Raw genomic sequence first — 19,749 nt, forward strand, 5'->3', positions numbered from 1 at the left:
CACCTATGCCCTAAAACCATATAATGCTTGTCAGGCAAAACTGAGTTTTCTTTGGAGTCAATAGTATGGAACATGTATTTCACCTACTATTCATATTTATTGTATATGCACACCTCACCAGGGACATAATTCATCTGTTGCTTTGTCATATGTCCTTCCTTATGCAATTTCCAACCTAAATAATCTCCAGATCATGTCAGCAGGGATCATAGCTCAGGAACAATTCAGTCAGAAAATCTAGGGCAACATCTAAGGGCAACTAGCACATGGCATTTATCACTTTCGGCGTGTGAGGTCTTGTTAAAGTGATGATATTAAACTCATCAAATAATGGTCTGTGCAGAATCACATTCCACTGCAAAGGCTGGGAACATTGGGAGAGTGTGTTATAGTGCTAGTGAGGTCATACATTAGCGCCTAGAAACACCTGTGTACTGGCGCTTTATGAATGACATCATATCATACATTGTTTTATTTTTATTGTTTTTAGCTGTATTTAGTGATTGTATTGTTTTCTATTGATAAAGTAACCATATCCCTTTTCTAGAATTAGATTGGTGTATTGCTTTTTACACTTCCTCTTTAACTTTAAGCTGCCATTTCTGCAGTGCACATTGTTGATTAATTTGCTAACCACCCAAGTTGCTCTGCTCTGTTGCCCCTCTTCCATGTCCCAGTATAGACCCTCACACTGAATTGAGTGGCAATGATAACCTCGAATACATGGGTTGGCTTTGGGTATGCTTCTGCATGTCACCACAAGGCAATGCAGTAAAAATACAGCAATTGCTGATCTATGACATCTGACATATGATATGTATGTCTTACCTCCACCAGCTTGTTCGCATGCTCACGGAAAACTTGAGCATACTCCTTCACTTCTTTTTCGTTACCACTTTTGGCCGCCTCAATGAGTACCAGCAAGGGGACATTGGTTTCCAGGAAGGAATCTGATATGTGGTCCATTACTGCCTTGCGTAACTGAAAGAGACAATATTTGGTAGGCAAATTAAAAAGGCATGAAGTCAGATCGTTCATCTAAAAAGTCAAGGTTTCAATAGAAGGCTTTATGGGTCCTAACACAATTCCAATTGACTATTTTTGCATCAGACTTGATAGAGGATCTTTAGCTTGTTCAAAACAATGACATTGTAGAAAAGAGAACTCTAAGGGCCTCATTACGAGTATGGAGGCAGCCATGCCCTTAATAATGGCATGGATGCCTCCATTCCGGGTTCCAGTACCATGTTCTGTGAATGAGGAATTACCTGGTCATTTCGACCTTGGAGGACCCGGTAATTCCACATGCACAAAACCATTCCCCATTTCCATTTGAGCCCCCATAGGACACAATGGGGATGGAGGTAATAACGGGCCTGTTATTAGCTCCTTGGTCCCCTCGCGGGACCCGGAAAGGACGTCTGGTTTTACCAGATGTCTGTTCCGGGTCCCAATAGGGGACCTCGTAATCAGGCATCCCGTAATGAACGGTGCCTGTCCCGTACCAGCATCCTTCATTAGGGGAGCGCCTGCGTCGTAATGAGGCCATGAGTGTGAAGCACATCCATCTTTTTGCACAGGCTGAATAAATTGATAATATGGAGAAGCCAACAATTTAGCCAACAACCACATCTCGTCTTAGACAATAACTTCTTGCAATTTTAGTCTTAGAAACATATGACAAAATAAAGCCAACCTGTAAATGTTTACTATGAATATGTTGGCATACTTCTTGTATCCCATTTAGAACATTTAAAATAATTGAACAGCTTTATTGCAAAAGTAGCCTTCAACTATATGTATTGTGTTTCAAGTATTAACTATTAATGGAAAATATCACAATAATAAATCAGTGTTTTCGTATTAGCTATTGTACACTGCTGGCAGTTAGAAAAAAAGGCAGTCTGCCACTTCACTACTTAGCTATGATATGTTTTCTAACCAAGACGAAGTTGAGTAATTGTTTAGTTAAACTAAATCACACTGACATTAACAGAATAAAATGCATTAAAAATGATATTTAAAAACACAACTCAGCAGATAGTTTTCTTGGAACAGTGAAAGCTAAAGGAAAATGTACCTCAATTAAATCAAATGTTAAATTCCTTCATGACAATAACCTGTATGCTACATATGATAGAAAGCTAAATCTTGATTACAGACTCTTGCGATTCATCACCATTCCCCTAGACCTGGTTACGTGACCCTGTTTGTTCTCAGCAGAGGAGCTCGCACACTGTCAAATGTTGATACTCTAGGGCTTCACCTTACATTAGCAAGTGTAACCCTAATATGAAAACCTTGTTCTCTGTGCCTAGAGAGGGAGCTTCATTACGAGTCTGGTGGTAATCCACGGTGCTACCGGCCGGTTGCCGCTGAACTCGTAACCCTTTTCCTGTGCTTGATATCCCGTGGCCACCAGAACAGTACAAGTCCCGGCGGATCGGGAATTCAGGCGCCAGAAAATGTTGTTCCCAATTCCTGTGGAGACTTTAAGGTCTCCGTGGGAGTGGGGAGATAGAAGCACTAGCATTGTTGCTAACGGTCCCAGTGCTTCGACGTCTGCCTACCGGGAACATTGCTGCAGAGTTGAATCTCTGACATCAGTTCTCCTAGTAAGCCTGCTATTTTCCCCAAGTGGGTTCTCTCATAGGAACCCAGGTTATATCTGTAGTCAGTGGGGAACTTAAACCATCGTTAGACTGGCATACATTTGGGGATCCAAGGTTTGAATGTGGCTCAGATAATTAGTTTACTTAACCATTTGATATGTGTACTTAAGTTTCCGATCACTCTTTAGTCTACCATGTTTTGGACTATACGGGGCACCACTGTACTCCCCTTTCTCTGTTTCCCTTGCTTAAGCTTATTCTCCATATTTTCTGGGTCCCAATTATCAGTTGGGTTCAAGACTGAGAACCTATTGGAGAGGGCGACTTGGGGTCAACAACAATGATCAATTCCTCAGACTGTTCATCCTGTAGTCCAACCTTTAGAGGAGTAGTGACAACCACTACAGTCACTTTCACTGAGGTTGAATTGGTGAAATTGTGGCACCTAGATATCGTTAATGCCTTCTGAGTGTCTGGTTAAGCATGCAGGATCTCCTCCTGCTGCCCCCCCCTCTGGGTCCACTCCTGGTGCCATCAACTAAAGTAAGAAATCTTGGAGTCAATATTTCAGATAATATCTCCATGACCGCTCAGGTATCGGTGGTCTGCCAGTCCGGGATTTTTCAGTAAATATTTCTTAGAAAGGCACTTCATCTGATCCCTGTCACCCTATGTACCCCAGTCATAGCTGCCGTGATTCTGAGTAAGTTAGACTACTGCAACTCCCTTTATCTTGCCCAGCCTAAGGGGCTGGTAGGCCGTTTGCAACGTCTTCAGAATATGACGGCCCAGATGGTAACAGGGTCCTCCTATGGGGCCCATATTACCCCTGTACTGCACTCCCTACATTGGCTCCATGTGGCTCAGCGCATTCAATTTAAAACACTGTGTATTGTTCATTGTGCGCTCCGTGATCAAGGAGCTGAGTACCTGTGCTCTAAGTTCGTAAGATATGTCCCTAACCACTCTGTGTGGTCGGCAGCTTCTGGCTTGTTTTGTGTGCCTTCCTTTCGGCTTTCCCGGGAGGGTGGCCAGCGTTCTCAATTGCTGCAGCACAGTTGTGGAATGCCCTCCCACTATTGGTGAAACTTCAATCGGTTCATCTGATCTTCCTCAAAGCCTTAAAGACTTTTCTGATTTGATTCAGCTCTCATCCCGTGCGGCCTTCACTGTGCCTGTCTCTATGGCATCCTCTCCTCTCTAGTGCTCTGATGCCTTCGAACGACCGTGCGCTGTATACAATTCCAGAATATAACATAACACAACTCCCGAACGCCACACAATTAGAGGCACAAATAGCAGTGCTGCTAGGAGCTCATTCAAGGGGATGAATGGTTACATCAATGCTACCCTGCCCTCTTGCCCTCTCCTTGCCTCTAGTCTCGAGGCAATCTAAATTAGTTATTTCATTTCTGTGATTAAAGTATTAACATATTTAATTATCTTCAATGGGCTCCAGCATTTTGGAAACTTTTCTCTGGCAGTTCTCTGGTGACAATGAAGATATTGCTTTCCTCTTAGACATGGCTAAGAGGTTTAAATTTACACAATTATCAAATAAAATATAATTGAGTAAATACTTGTCAGAATCAGTCACAATGTGCACTCAAATATTCTTTAAGATGTATAGTGTTATGCAACATTTTACAATTTGTTCAAGTTAAGCAATATTACTAAGACAATATTACTAAAAAGAAAAAAAACAATAATTGTAGTTCATAAAATCATGAGTTCTTATATTTAAAAGTGACAAACTTTGCTGCTGCACTAAAAAGGAAATTTTAATTAAAAAAGAGTTTAAAATACCAGTTGATAAAAAGGACTACATGTCCATGATTAAAAGGAGATAAGAACCAAAAAAGCACCACTGGGGGCAGGGCACGCCTGACTGACTCTACTGGCTGCCGTAGTTGGTCTCCTCACCCAAACCCCTGTTGATTAGGTCAATTAAATGCCTCTTTCCTAGTTCCCCTAGGCTAGAACAAGAGTCAGAGTCAGATATCAAAAGTTTGGGGATTGACTTATGGCATCCCTAGTCCAATAGTCAGTCAGTGCTGAGCTGTATTATAACAAGACAAATTACCAGAATTTGTTGAAGGAGATAGGTATAAGGAGAAACTCCCCCTTATATGCTCACCTGCTGTGGAGTTCGTCCCTCCAATCCGACAGTCACTGTTGGCTGTTTGCAAACATTTCCAAGGCACTCTTCAATGCATCACAACAGCACTTTAATCGTTATTGTTATTCCCCGCAGGCTGTCGGTCCTACAGGGTTGTGAACACCCGTGCTCTTATCCCCCATGGGCTTCGCCCTCCAGGGTGAGATTCAGGATTAAATGATGTCTGATGCGGCGAGGGGGCTGAGCCAAATCACGGGAGCAGCAGCTTCCATGTGAACTTGCAGGTACACCCAGTCCTGCAGGGTGCAAACACCTGCACCCTTATCCCCTACGGGCTTCCTGATCTGATAGAACATAGGCAGGAAGATAAGCTATTATAGTGTGATTAAAGGTACGGACAGAGAGAAAATGTTGTGTGCCATCAGCATAGAAATGATCGGAAATCCCAAAGGACGAGACAATGTCAGCAACTGGAGAGTATAGAGGGAAAACAAGAAAGGGGCCAAGAACCTAGCTGGTGGGGACACCTGTGAAAGAGGAATTGGTCTTCAACCAGCAGGACTTTGATGAAGAATAGGAGGAAGTTCTTGAGGAGGGGATTAAGGTGGAGGACTGCACTGTAGTGGTGCCAAAGCAGGCAGTGGAAATACCTGATGAGTTGGACAAGTAGGTTTTTGAAGGAGTAAATTTGACCTGTGCCTACCACTGCAGAGGGAGTAAGGCAGGGTTAGGATTCCAAGGTTCCAAAGGCCTCTTACTTCACAAAACTCTCATGTTGTTTAGTGTGGCAGTATTTCAAAATGCCTGTGGGGGAGACTGTGATGGGTGACAGTGATGACATCTCTGCAGGTGTACTAGACGCAGGCAGAAACTCGCTCAAATCAGCACTCTGGATTGCACTTGCAGGGTTCTGTCACATCCAGGGACCACGTTCCCTGGTGCCAGTGGTCTCTGCTTCAGAAGGCCATGCTCAGTTAGCCGATCACCCCAAATTCTCTTCCGAGGTGGTTAAGGGAAAGGCTTTCTCTTTTCCCTGAGGCCTCTGTCTTCACCTCTAGGAAAGAGGGATTTGGATCAGAGTGCACTTCCAATTAAGTTCCAGATTTCCAAATGCACTCTTTCTTCTTCCGATGTTCAAAGATGACTTCATGGTGGTATCACAGGCTCTAAAATGTGAAATATATTACAGTCGAATGCTTCCTTCTAGTCTTCTGTAAGAGGTAAAATCCTGGCTGCTGTTTCAGAATCTTCTGCCTGATGACATCATACCCACATTACTGGAAGTGGGGGGTGAATAGAGGAAGTTTGAGAGCTCTGAAGAATACACAATCATGGGACCTTTCTGTGCACTGCTGCTTATTTCCTGCTATCTAACTCCACTACTTCTCCTGTCTTTGCCGACCTCAAGGAGCAGCTGTTAATAACCACACTGTGTGATTGCCTAGAATAGCAAGGCATGTTATTTGAAGCATTGAACCTCTCTCTGCCCCTAGTAGCAATTCCTCCCTTTCTGGCAGATGACAACCCTTTCCCTCAGAAGACAAATATGTTAGCTGTGGTAGGGGCCTATGGTCTATTTGAGTGAAACTAGAACAGTAATGAAAGTCATAAAAAGACATGTCTTGTTTTTACTTTTGTCATCTACTGCCAGGTTATGTGATTTAATTTAGATAAAGGATTTCCCATGGTTAATGGATCCTGACTGCTGGAGATTTTGTGTCCATCAGTCAGTTGTCAGGAATGCGCATGTTGCTTCGTGCTTCCAAGTTTCTAGCTACTGGGAGGTGTACATAGACATGCCCTTCACAGGTACATGTTTGTTTAACATTGAGTATTACAAAAGTGTGGTCTGTTTATCAATGTTCACTTTCAGAATCAGAGCTATCTGCACGATTCTATTAATACCATTGAGAATAAAACAAGGCATTCCACCCACACAGATGACATGGTTTCATAGTGATGGGTGTGAGGTGTTTGTGACTGTGATGGCCTCTTGCAAGATAGCAAGGCAGGGGTAGAGAGGGAAAGGCTGCACTCTGGGAAAGATGGCTAAATGAAATGGTGTCATTGGACATTTTAATTGGAAGGTTTGCCCTTTGCAACGATTTCCACCACCAGTGACACACCTTCTACCAACAGTGGTGACAATGTGGGCCCTAGAACCTGTGGGATGTCTCAACCCACTAGCCCAAGCCCTGCAACATTACTGTGCATTGCTTACAGCAGAAACATCATAATGGCCTGCCGGAAAGCATGCTGCTTGCTAAAAATCACCAGAAAGTGCGCAGTAAAAATCTGAAAAATAGGCTGCCATCCACTTTTGCCTATGTCAGCGGTAACACAGGAGACCACTGCCAAAACCCACCACTGGGCTACCCACAAAATAGCCTGAAATCACTTGAAAAAAGCAATGCTGATTGCCAAAAAGAAACACAGAGCGGTTTGGAAATCCGTTTTCTTGATTGTCAAAAATGTGCAAAAATCATGGCTCACAAACCACCTAACAGATCCAACCTCCTTGTTGGGTGCTGAACATCATTCTACTTCGAGAATCCAAATAAATCTAATGTCCACAGAAGTATATATTATCTGAACAAAGTCCACTTTTGAGGATGGTTGAGCTGGAAGAAATCTGTCAAAAATGGGTGTAGTACCGATACTCACTTCTGTTAGAAGCCGGCGATTTAAAACTTATCATGTGTAAAGTTGAACATTGAACTCAAACTATGCGAAAGAAGATATTTCCATCAAAATGCTATATAAGAGTGCCACACCTTGATTTTCATGTTGAAAAAGGACTGGAAGTAAAGATGGGTTTGCTTATTTTAAATGTATAAATGTATTTCTTTCACAAGGAACTATGTTACAATTGACTGGAAGGTAACCTGATTCAGTTAAAACTTCCAAGAGGCCTTCTTCCCCTGAGAATCTCACACCTTGTTCATTCCCACCAAAGGAACATCATTTCACATTGGCATATTAATCAGAAGGGGAGGAGACGTCCCCTGCTGCCCATACCAAGAACCAATGGATTCCTTGGGCTGAATAGGAATGCTAATTCGGGTGTGACTGACAACAAACTGCTCTGGCAGGAAGGCAGGCCATGTGACCCTCTGACTCAGCCCAGCTCTGAAGGCGGGTCAGACTGAAATTGTTGATTGAAGTTGGTGTAAATGTATGTTTTAGAAAAATGCTTATAGCAAAGTGTACCAAACTGACAGAAATGTGAAACTTAGAGATTGTTAAAATGAAGAATTCGCTCACAGTTTAACACTAAGTCGGAATCTGTGCGATGTTCTGAGACTGAACCCCAGAAATGATTCATATTGTAGCCATGGTGTTTATGTTAGGAGCATGAACAATTAGAGGAATGTGCCTATGCATGTATAAAAATTGGTGCAGAACTAACATTGAGAAATCCACCAAAATCGTGAAAAAGGTGTTATTTATGAACCACGGCTCGCAGGAAGATGGGAGTTGAACAGAAATGTACCTTAAGCAATCTGTCATGTAATTATGTATTATGAACAACTTGTGTATCTTGGAAATATGTTTTTTGGGGAAAATAGATTTCCTAAGAAAAAGCAATGGGGAGGGATTTCCTTTAGGCCATAAACACAGCATCACTCTGAAACCTGATGACACACTGCTCCTGTCTCAAATCTGGACAGGGGAAATGCTCTGACCTATCAGATCCTTAGAGGGTTGGGCATAGCAGAATCAGCCTCCCCACCCACTTTGGAAATGGAGAAATAGGGACTGCTGAGGACAGACACACTTTCCACTCTTCAACTGATTTCTTGGCGAAGCACCCTGCAGGAAGATCCAGGCTCCAGACATAGATACAGAATCCAGACTCTAGAACTTTGAAGCAGAGAGGCCTAACCCAAGAAGCTGAACCCTTTTTCAGCAGGCCTCAGAATCTTTTGTAACCTGATTCTAACCCCTAAACTTCCACGGGGCCTACCTAAACCATTCAACAGCCTGGCTGAGCTGTTTTGCTTCTGGCCAAGAATCCTGTGCTAGAACCAAGATCCAGATCCGCAGAGCAGAGCTGTAACCCAGAACCTGTCAGATCCAGTCCAAGAGGCCACTCAGAGGAGAGTGCCTTGCTGAGAGCCGAGTCCAGGTGCCCTGAATCCTGTCTGGTGGTGAATGAAGTGCAAACCTTTGACCAGATCTTTGACAGGCCCATTCCATTCCAAAGCCATAGGAGTGAGTATTTAGTCTAGAACTGTCCATAGTCATTTCTTACTTTAAAGTAATCCTATTCAATCCATTTCAACCTATCCAGAACTGCATTATAGAATCTTGTGTCCATCCTGAATTCTTCTCATTATAGTCTGTGATAATTGTAACGATAATCATCTCTGAGCTGATATTTTCTGAAGAAAGTCAAGTGTCCTGGCGCACAACAACCAGAGTGGAAGGTGCCCTGTTCTGGTGGTTGTCGTGTTGGGTATCTTGTACTTTCATAGCCCCTTAGTATAAGTCCATATTGGTTCTGAATCTTTAAAGTACAATCTATCATTTTGAAATCTTGACTCTGTTTCTGAAAAATCTACTTTCACAAAAACCTCTGTAACTTTTGAACCACACGTCCTAGAGTCGAAATTCAAATGCCATTTTGAATCTAAGATGCCCAGCTTTCAAACAGACCCATTCCAATTCCTTATAGTTTTTCCATAATCGCGTTTCCCACATGCAGAAAAGTTGCCGCAATGTGCAATTTGGATAAATTTCATTCTATGTAAAAATAGCTATTTCTTGCTTTCAACTTCTGAATTTCGTTTTCCATCTGCTAATCATACTATGATCATTGCTAGTGTTGACCTGAACCTATCCAAAGCAACTCTCGCTAGTTCTGAATCCATTTAGTGAATTAAAATCATATTAGCATTTTCCCATATCATTGCAAATCACATTCAAAAGCATTTTGACCTGTTTTTTTAAAGCATTCCATTTCTCTCTAAGCTTGCTGGGGGAATTGGGATTGAACTGCATTCTTTCATAACAGTTATTCCTGAAACATGTGTGCCCTCTTCCACCTCTTCATATTGCATACTGGGGGGAGTGAGTAATAACAGGGGGAAAGAGTGATCATATTGTCTTTTGATTGAATTAATATCATGTTTTATTTCTGTGTTGCATTCCTTCCTCTCATTGCATTTCCTTGAACTATACAAAGTATTCTCTGATATATTATCTTCCTATTTCTACTCCTAATTGATTAAAGAGATTGTTGATAGTGTAATATTACCCATTGCTGATCATTGTTCATATAATCATAAGTGTGATATTCAGATATTATTCATATTCATAAAAGTATAATCTATATATTGTTAAATTCTTCAAATAAATCTTTTAATTTGCAAAACAAACCTACTTCTTGGCTCAGTGAGTTCAGGGGATTCAAAGAGAGGGGCGGAATTAAATGAACTTTTGACATAAAAATATATAAATAAGGGTTTCCATTGGGCATCCCATACTAGGCATTGACTTAGATGAAGTGCTGGATTGAAATCACTTACAAACCTCATATGTCCAGGGTGCTGCCAGAGTTCAATATCATGTGGATGTATGCCAAACAGCAGGGTACATCTAAGAGCAACAGTGGGCAGTAGCAGATCCCTGTTTCAGGCGGTGATCATTAAGACTGTTGAGGAGGAGCCCTTTCTGGATCACCGTCCGTGCCTCCCTGTAGGTGGCAGTGGAAGGGGAGGGAATGAGGCAGTGTTTCAGGAATGGCCATCCTATTATGGAGACTCCCCAAACATGAGAAAAGTATTGCTCTGTGGGAGAGCCTATGAACAGAGTGTCGTTGCTCTCTGAAAGGGAAAGATAATGTCTGACGATTGGTAGTTATGATTGTGACAATAGTAGGTCTCAAAACAGAACTTGCAGAAAAGGCAATGGTATGCTGTCATCAACAAGCAACTGGTCAAGACACCTAAGCCACTACTACAGCGATCTCTACTAATACACCATGAAACAACTCCACTCCACTTTTCAATGTTAGATATTGAATGGTTAATATTCTGTTGTTGCATATTTGTGCAATAATTCCCGGTTGTCATTTATTTTCTCCTCTCTCCCTTATATTAAATCTACTTGATGTATATGCATATGATGGCCATCAATAGTCTCCAGCCATGCTGCAGGTGTGGTGATGATTTTGTAATATACATTTACCAGAAAAATTGGGCAATTTATAATGTAAAACATGAATTCCTATCTTTCTCTGAGTGTGATAACCGTAGACTTGATTGCATCTGTAAACTTATTGACACCTAGCATTCCATCTACACTTCATGGAAGACAAGATTCATTCTTGCTGAAAGTAAAGATAGAACCCCACTGGAAGACTGTCTGGCCCACATAATATTTGGCTGTCAATGTCAGCCAGTGATTTACCAATAGCAGACGCAAAGATGTGCGTCTTCACCATCCATCCATTGAGAGGCAGGCACTGCTAAAAGGGTCTTATCACTGTTGGTTCACATCTCACCTCTGAGTATATTGATTAAGACAAATGTGAGAACTGATTACACATCTCAAGATGCCCACCAAGATCTCTGCACTATTTTCTGTAACTCGCAATATCTTGTTGTATTCTTCAGTAGCTTGCCATATTCCTGATGTTAGCACTAGTACCTCTGCCATTTGCCGAATACTAGTGATCTCAGACCTTAATGTATAGTTCCTGTTAATTTCACATTTGAGACACGCTATTTCTTTCCACACTGACACTCATTATTTGTGATTTCTCTGTATTGATATATGCTCCTAACCAAGAGAATTTTTGTCTTGGGTAGTATCTCTGCCATTGATTTCCTCATCAGTGCTAATCTAAAGGACATGCCGAGAACCCTGATGAAAGTCTTCAGGGCAAACAAATTAGAATGTATTTCATTAACGGAGCACATTTTATCTTTAGGAAGTTCCACATCACCATTATAAATCAGTAATTTTCTGACTTGACCTATTCAATTTCCACATGAGTTCACTTCTTCCTTTGTCAGGTAGTGTGATTGATATGCTCACTGTGATGAATGTCCCCTGATTTTTTGCTACAACTATATTTTCCTTTTTTTCCCATACATCAATCGAGTGGTTTGGTCAGCAACTATATTTTGGGTGTGGAGAAATCTTTTCCTAATGCCTTAGATTTGACACGTTCTGATTAAACTTAAACCTCAATTTATTTTCTTTGATTTTTACAAATCTTATCTAGTATCACACAATAGTGATACTATTCACTTTATTTGTTGGATTCTGAACTTACATTGCACTGCCCTGATGAAGACGTAGGTGGGATCAGTTTGCACTTATTAATTTGTTTGCAAAATATCAGTGAATACATATAACTGTCCTCGGGTACCGCCATACAGACGTCGAAACAATAATGTTTAGGCTCCTTCATCAACGTTTATAAATGGCTTTTTCCAATTGTGTTGGTTTCTTTGTGACAAATATTCAAAAATATACTCAGGACTAGTTGTGATTGTGTGGATGAATGAATATGACAGAGCATGACTTGCTTTGTTGCATTGTGTTGAATTAACATTCTATCATGCAAACTTTCTGTGATTTTGATCTCTCTGCAATTGAATGTACATTTTTGTATTATATATATATTGTGAAACAACACATCTATGATCCTAGCATAAAATAAGTTGGCGTCTATTCATATGTCCATGATTCTGAGTTCTCAATTGTTATTCTTTGAAATAATAATGTTGCTGTCTATTATGTGAAATAACAATGTGGATGCCTGCCATAAAAATAAAACTCTGAAAAAAAGCTGTAAACTGTGGTGATTCACCGCATTGGTTGGTCTGCTCATTTGTGCATGTTATGTTCACTGAGACTTGGTCCAAAAGGTGTATATTACCTTTACAGGCTGGTTTTGGAAATTGTCCATTTGAGATTCAAAAAATGTGAACAATGGAACCATATCTAAATATATCACCTATACCTACTATTAGATCAGCAATTCTTCAATTTAGATTGAACATTTGGCTGACCTGCGACATGTTGGCACATCAAAGATTAATACCACCACACATAAACATTTGTCGATTGTGCAATGATGTAGATTGTAAGGAATCGTTGAAACACCTAATAATGGACTGCGCTGCATTGATATCAATAAGACATCAAGTGATTCTAGGGTTGTTGTGTCCAACTGATCATTGGAAGTTACTGTTCTCAACACACAAAATGAGCATAAGAATAGCTACAATTGAATTCTTAGCATCATTGAAAATAAATGACTAAGATTGTGATCGAATGCACAGATATAATTGATCATATCTTTGAAGAAAATGTAACTTTTAATCAAGATTATTGTATTAGTTGTATTATAATTTATATAAGGATTTATTAGTGGATAACAATTTTGTGGTTTATACTAGCATAAAATGACTGTGAGGTGGTTAATAATATGTAAATAGGTATGTGAAATATTCTATTTAATGAAATTTGAATTTGTATTGTTAAATTAATTTTATTATTGTCAAATGAATTATACTATTGTTGAAAAGTTGATTTAGCAGCTAATTCAATTAAAAAAAAAGTATATTCCCTTTACAGATATGCTATAAAATGTTCCTTCATATGAAAATACACTCAATCCTCTCTCAGTAAGAGGTTCTAATGATCACATATCAATAAGACCCAACTCTGTAAAAAGACAGCCCTGATTGTCAGTCTACCCTGCTTATGTTCCATCATAGACCTAGAAATTGTCTGCAAATGTAATGTGTGGGACACAGTTAAAGTCACCCTCCTTCATCAAGTTTTTGCCAGTGCAGAACTTTGTGGCATTCAGGATACAATTCAGAGTCAAATGTGTTCTTTATTTTAGGTACAAAGGCATTAACCATCTCTAGAAGGTTCATCTATCATGTTGAGGATGAAAATATTATGAAATTTGAACTCATTATATGATAGCTCAGTGCAATTTGCACCTGCCATTTCATGTGGCCAAGCATGCCCAAACTTTGTGAGTTTGTTGAAATGCAAAAATAGAACAAGGGAAATTGAAATTATGAATAGCCACCTGTATGGAAGGGATCATCAAGCCTCTTTTCCAATCATGGACGCAACATGATGTAGCTGCTACCAACTTTCCATGTATTCTCTTCAATGGTCCCTGAAGGTTCAGCAGACTTCTGGATGATTGTGACAATTTATATTGTTTAGAGTTTATATTGTTCAGAGTTTAGAGTGTTCAGAGTTTACAGTCTTTAGTGATCTGATATATTTTACAGTTTTCGAATTTGAATTTAGCTTATAGAGTTTGGAGTTAGAGTATAGTTTTTAGAGTTTTGGTTTTGAAAATAAGTTAAAAGTTAATTGAGCCCTAGATTCCTTAATGCACGTACTCTCACTTCTGCCACCTTCAGCTTGTATTGCAGGATTGCTTTTCACAGCCTTCCATATCTGCACACCCAGAATGACAACAGGTCAGGCTCCCAGAGAAACCCATTATCCCACCAATGATGTAGCTGTTTGTGGGTGTATTTGAAAGGAATTCTCCTCCTCCATGTAGAACACTTTTTCAACTATTGTCTTCCTTATTATGGGAGGGTATGCCCTTCCACCTAACACATGGTGACACATGGGGGGCAGGTTGCATAGCAAATTAGACAGGCCACCATCACCTAACTGAATTGCATGCTCCTAAAGGCCATTTCCCAAACCACAAAGAACCAGTGACAGATCTCTAGAGGAAGCAGTAACCAGGCCGATTGCAAAGGTGTACATGGCGTGTGCATACATGGAGCTCCGGGTCCCTTTATGTCATGTACACAATGCATGAATAAAGTTCCATTAGTATAAATATGTGTCTTTTATATTATGCTAAATATATACGTTTAGACGGTCCTAATGTTTGTGTATATTTGTTATGTTCCACTGAAAGTACTCTAACAACTAGTACACTGTGCATATGTGGTTATGCTTCTCAATTCTTCAGCACAACTGTATTGTTGGAATTGCTTCATGGACACACATTTGTTAGATGATAGAACTGGCTATGGGTAAATGAATGGTGCAGGCAAAAGGAAAACATGTACTGTCAGTGGGAAACATTTGACAAACTTTGAAACTGGCACTGGCAGAAAATAAATTGCACACCCCTACTTGGCACTTAAAGCTCATCATGGCTTTCTTGTACAAAGTGGTTATGTTCTACATCTTATGACAGCTACTCATTGTCACTGGATGTTTCTCCATGCTTGATTATGAATATACGACCAGGCACTGAACGCCCAGCTCCTGCGATTCTCTCACAGTACCTTGCCTTGTGGGCCGTGTTGGCAGTAAGTTAGTGAGCTAACACAACAGTTAAGAATTAAGATACACCACAGAGCCCGGCAAGCACTGAAGATTTATTGGAGGTATTTATATTTTATTTTGTCTTTTATGATTATGTATTGCCCTGCTGTTCTATGCACTGTCGATGAAAGGAACATCTTATTTTAGCAGCAGCTATCAAGATTAATAGCTCAATACATGTTTACTTGACTTACTACACCTGACTACTGTATCCTACTGCATCATTGACTGACAACAACTCTTCATATAGAATTATTGGAAGTGTGCTGCAAACTCAAAACAAGACATTTAAAAATAATATACCTGAAGTTGTTCCTTGCCTAGAACGAATAAGAAACAGCAGACATGTTTGTACCTGGAAGATTGAAACGTACATTGTTTCCTTTGCAGAGTTTATGCTATTAGCCCACCAGAGCTATTGCAAGCAGAGGTACTTTGTAAAGAAACCATTTCGGACAATAATGATGCTGTGCAGATGTAGCCAAAGAGGCATGCATTTATGTATTTGCATGCAGAAGCATGCGTGTCAATTCAGGAGCTTCTCATTCTGTCTTGTTCGTTTACCTTTCTTTTTGGGACAAGCAGATCAGGATTTATAATGGGAAAGGCAAAATTATAATCTAAAAGTCTCGAACTATAACAGTCCTTAAATCATGAAGGATAAAACTGGCGACAGACTAGCTGTTGGGTGTTATAAATCAGGAAGGGTATAGTTGGAGACTCCTGGGTTGTTGGGTGCCTTCAACATAAACGAGTTAAGTGTCGTTAGAACAGTGCTAAGAGTAATAAGAAGGCGACATTGATGTAGCAAGCAGCACAACAATGAAAGCTTGTTTGAATGATAGCTGGAATTATTTCCCTAATCAGTGATGTTCTTTTTATCAGCTTTAAATGCAGAATCCTCCATGCTCACCTTGCAACCTGTGATCTATGTCTACTGTGGGTCATTTAATCAATTGAACTGTCTTAGCAAACAGAAATAGGAAGGAGGACCACAAATCGCATACTATACTTTTGACAACTAACATGTATCATTTTCACACTCATGGGCCCATTCGAATGGGCAAACATTCATCCACGAACAGAAACCAAAAAGGCCGTATCCTGCCAGTTGGGCTCTTTCCTCCAATCCTGATCTCCACACATAGAAGAAATGCATCTGCGTTCACTGCATGCAATTGAGGAATGGCAGAAAAACCTGAGAGTGATATTCCAAAAGGCTTTGGGAACTCTGCAATGTCCTGCCGCAGACTTGCAGCAAACTGAGCATGCACACATGGAAGAAACCTACAGAAACATGTATTGTGTGGTTGCCCTGTCTCCTCTGCCCCTCACACAGGACTTTCCTCTCACTCTGTCTCGACACTCTCCTTACACTGTTCTTACTGTTCTCTTCCACTTGCATCTTCACCCTCGAATTGTTCTCTGCTCTCTCCCTACGTTCCGCTTCCTATTCTTACCTTAAAACCTCTAACTCTCTATCCTCAAACTCTATTCCCAGTTCTTGATGCTCGTTCTCTCTCTATCTCCACTCTTCTGCCTCCAACACAAGTCCCTCCTGATCTTTTCTCTCTCCAACACTCCATAGCCCCAGATCTATGCTTTATGCAACCCTACTGACTCTTACTTCTTTCTATATTACACACACACACCCTCTCTCTCTCTCTCTCTCTCTCTCTCTCTCTCTCTCTCTCCCTCTCTCTCTCTATCTCTCTTGTTTAACTCCCCCACTTATCTCTATTCTTCCTCCATTCTCATTCAATCACAAACATAGCAAATCAATTGGTATGAATCTCTCAGATTCGCCACCTAACCCTCACTCTTTTACAGCAAACAGTCTCCTTAATTAATGTTCTCCTGATACACTGTCCTTGGTTTCCCACTTGTGGGTGGCCTCTGCACTAGGGCCTATGCAACCCCACAATGACACTGTTTGTGACGGTTTACTCCAAAAACCTCATGACGATGACTACATTTGAGCATGTTATTAAAGTAAGAAAACTGTTATTTGCAAATCCATTTCCCAGCCTCCCCTATTCGCCACAAAGATTATTTGTAGACTATTTGCATATAACCCCCACTGTCTGGATCTATCCCTTACCTTAAGAGAGGGGTGGGATCAAAGGCTACAGTCCTATTTAACTATCATCTTCAAGGGGTTCATACAGGACCACACAGGGAGCCTGGTTGTTATGTTTTATTTTCTTTCATTGATTGAATCCACAGATACACTTCACTGCACTGTATACTCTCTTCCTCTCTAACACCACCTCCTTCTCACTCTGTCTCAACACCATGCTTCAACTGATCTTACTGGCCTCTTCCACTTCCATCTCTACCCTCCAACTATGCTGTGCTACCTGTTCTTTCCTCAAAACCACTACCTCTAACTCTCTATACCCAATCTCTATCCACTGTTTTTGAAGCTCATTCTCTCTCTATATTCACTCTTCTGCCTCGATCCGCCAACTCCCTCATGGTCTTTCCTCTCTCCAACACTACTCATCCCCACATGTAACTACCTCTGCACTACCCTAGCCTCGGTCAGTTTTGCTTCCAACCAGTGATGAGGAAGAGTTCTGGGTCTTACTTGTTCCCCTGCAGTCGTTTTCCATTTTCAGTCATTTTGTTGTTATCCTAACATTTCCCTGGGATCTGTCTGGGGTTGGTGGGTTGAGTTGTGAGTGCCTTATTCCTTTTGGGGAGGCTACTCCATTCCATGTTTAGTCATAACTCCATTTGCCTTGTTTTGTGCCAGGTTTTCCAGATTATGGCCTGATGCATTCTTGGAGTGGTGGTTTTGGTTTCCTGCTTCTTTGATATGATATGATATGGCATTTATAACGTGCCTATGCACAAGTGTTTTGTTTCCTTAGCCCCATTAGTCCTATATGAATTTGCAGGGTTAGGTATTCACAGATCATCATGTGTTCTGAAAAGGAAGAAAGGGACCTTGGGCATAAGTTGCCAGTCGTAGGTTCATAGTCATTGAGGCAGGGACAGTGGTGCCAATATCCCTAAACATGCTCAGGCACTCTGGGGAGTCAGGGACAGGATCCCTCTCAACTCCACCATGCTACCCGTAGCGTAGGACTTGTTGTGGCTGTAACTTGATAGGCCACTTACGCCACATTGAGAGAGGTCTCTATGTCTCCCTGACAGGGTCATCTATGTGACCCTGTCACACAGTGTACTCTTAAGCCTTAAACCTCTGCACCCGTGTGTACTGAAGAGTTCAGGTTCAACAAAAGAAACATCAGAAAATGAAAAAAAGGCCCTGGCACAAATCCCCCAGCACACCAAACTTCACACAGGTCAAGTAACTTTGTTCTCTCTGCAGACGTCTTATCACAATAAACAAGGACACTTGCTACCAGAACACCATTGCCAAATCCAACAATAAAAGAAGATCCCTCTATAAAAGCTTTGAGACACTGCATCAACCCACTAACAGACCTGCCACCCACACAGCACTCTTCCAAACTCCTTCTTTATCAACAAGATCAATAGAATTTGGCAACACATAGATGTGAATTCTAAAATTGAAAACACAGCAAAAAACTGTTCCATCATGCAAAATCTGCACACCCTGTACAACATTAGAGACACTCTTCATGGAAGGTCTGACTGCTATTCAAGCACTGCTCAAGGCAACATCAGACATCAACAACAACCTTTCAGATACTGTCCTCAAGATCATAAAACAAGAATCACTCCACCCCCTACCTGCCAATCATCAACATCTCCCTCATGCAAGGAATCTTCCCTTCTTCCCTCAAGAATGGACAATTCTTCTTGATACTCAAGACACCTATACTGGACCATCATGATCTTAGCAACTACATCCCATCACCCATCTCCCCTTTACAGCAAGATAAATCAGTAGCCAATCAAAACCAACAACCACCAACAGATCTACCAATTTGGTTTCAGACCCTGATGTAGCACAACTATTGCATCCATCCAAGAGATTGAGAATGCCCTCAACAACAATTACGGACATTCTTGCCTCCTGCTTCAACTTGACCACTCAGCCACATTTGTCCAACTATACACCCAGCTCACATTGACATCCTATATCACTGCATGGGTATCAGACAGATTGTTCTCCAATGCTTCAATACATACCTCACTAACCCTTGTCAGTTTGCCCAAAGTGACTCCTCCATATAACCTATCCTTTATATCACCTTTGGAATACCTCAATTACCCATCCCCTTTCCCATAATTGTCAACCTATACATGGCCCCACACACCATCCAAATCCACCAATATTCTAACAACATGCAGCTATAGCTCTAAATCATCTCCATCAAATTCATCCAAAATCTCAAGGCCTGCATCACCATCATCCAGTCCTGGACCTTAACCCAACTGAATTCCTACTTCTCACCAACATCAACAAACACCCAGACATCCAGATATCTCTATCTGCCAAGATTTTCAAGGACTTCACACCTCTGCTGACCAGCTGTGCCAAGGTTCTTTTGTTCTTCATCATCAGACACTTCTATCTCTTTCAAGACACATATGTATAAAAAAATACAATTGTCATGGTACTGTATTAATATATAGCAATTTATAATGTTTGTAGCGCCTTGGAGTGTGTAGCGCTTAACTGAATGTGGTGGCATTTTGTTGCCAGCAATAATGTGGCACACACATATAGCCAGT

At 41.0% G+C, this 19,749-nt stretch overlaps 1 protein-coding gene across 2 annotated transcripts in view; it reads right to left on the reverse strand.

Moving 5' to 3' along the window:
- Positions 1-19,749, reverse strand: part of LOC138516807 (catenin alpha-2) — a 3,575,147-nt gene that overhangs the window by 1,141,418 nt on the left and 2,413,980 nt on the right. For both annotated transcript variants that reach the window (XM_069632215.1, XM_069632216.1), the window contains exon 9: positions 829-981. In XM_069632215.1, the coding sequence (XP_069488316.1) occupies positions 829-981 (153 nt within the window). The remainder of the gene's footprint in view (positions 1-828; positions 982-19,749) is intronic.

This window comes from Ambystoma mexicanum, chromosome 6q, assembly GCF_040938575.1.
Source record: "Ambystoma mexicanum isolate Mex_15411 chromosome 6q, UKY_AmexF1_1, whole genome shotgun sequence".
Classification (NCBI taxonomy): domain Eukaryota; kingdom Metazoa; phylum Chordata; class Amphibia; order Caudata; family Ambystomatidae; genus Ambystoma; species Ambystoma mexicanum.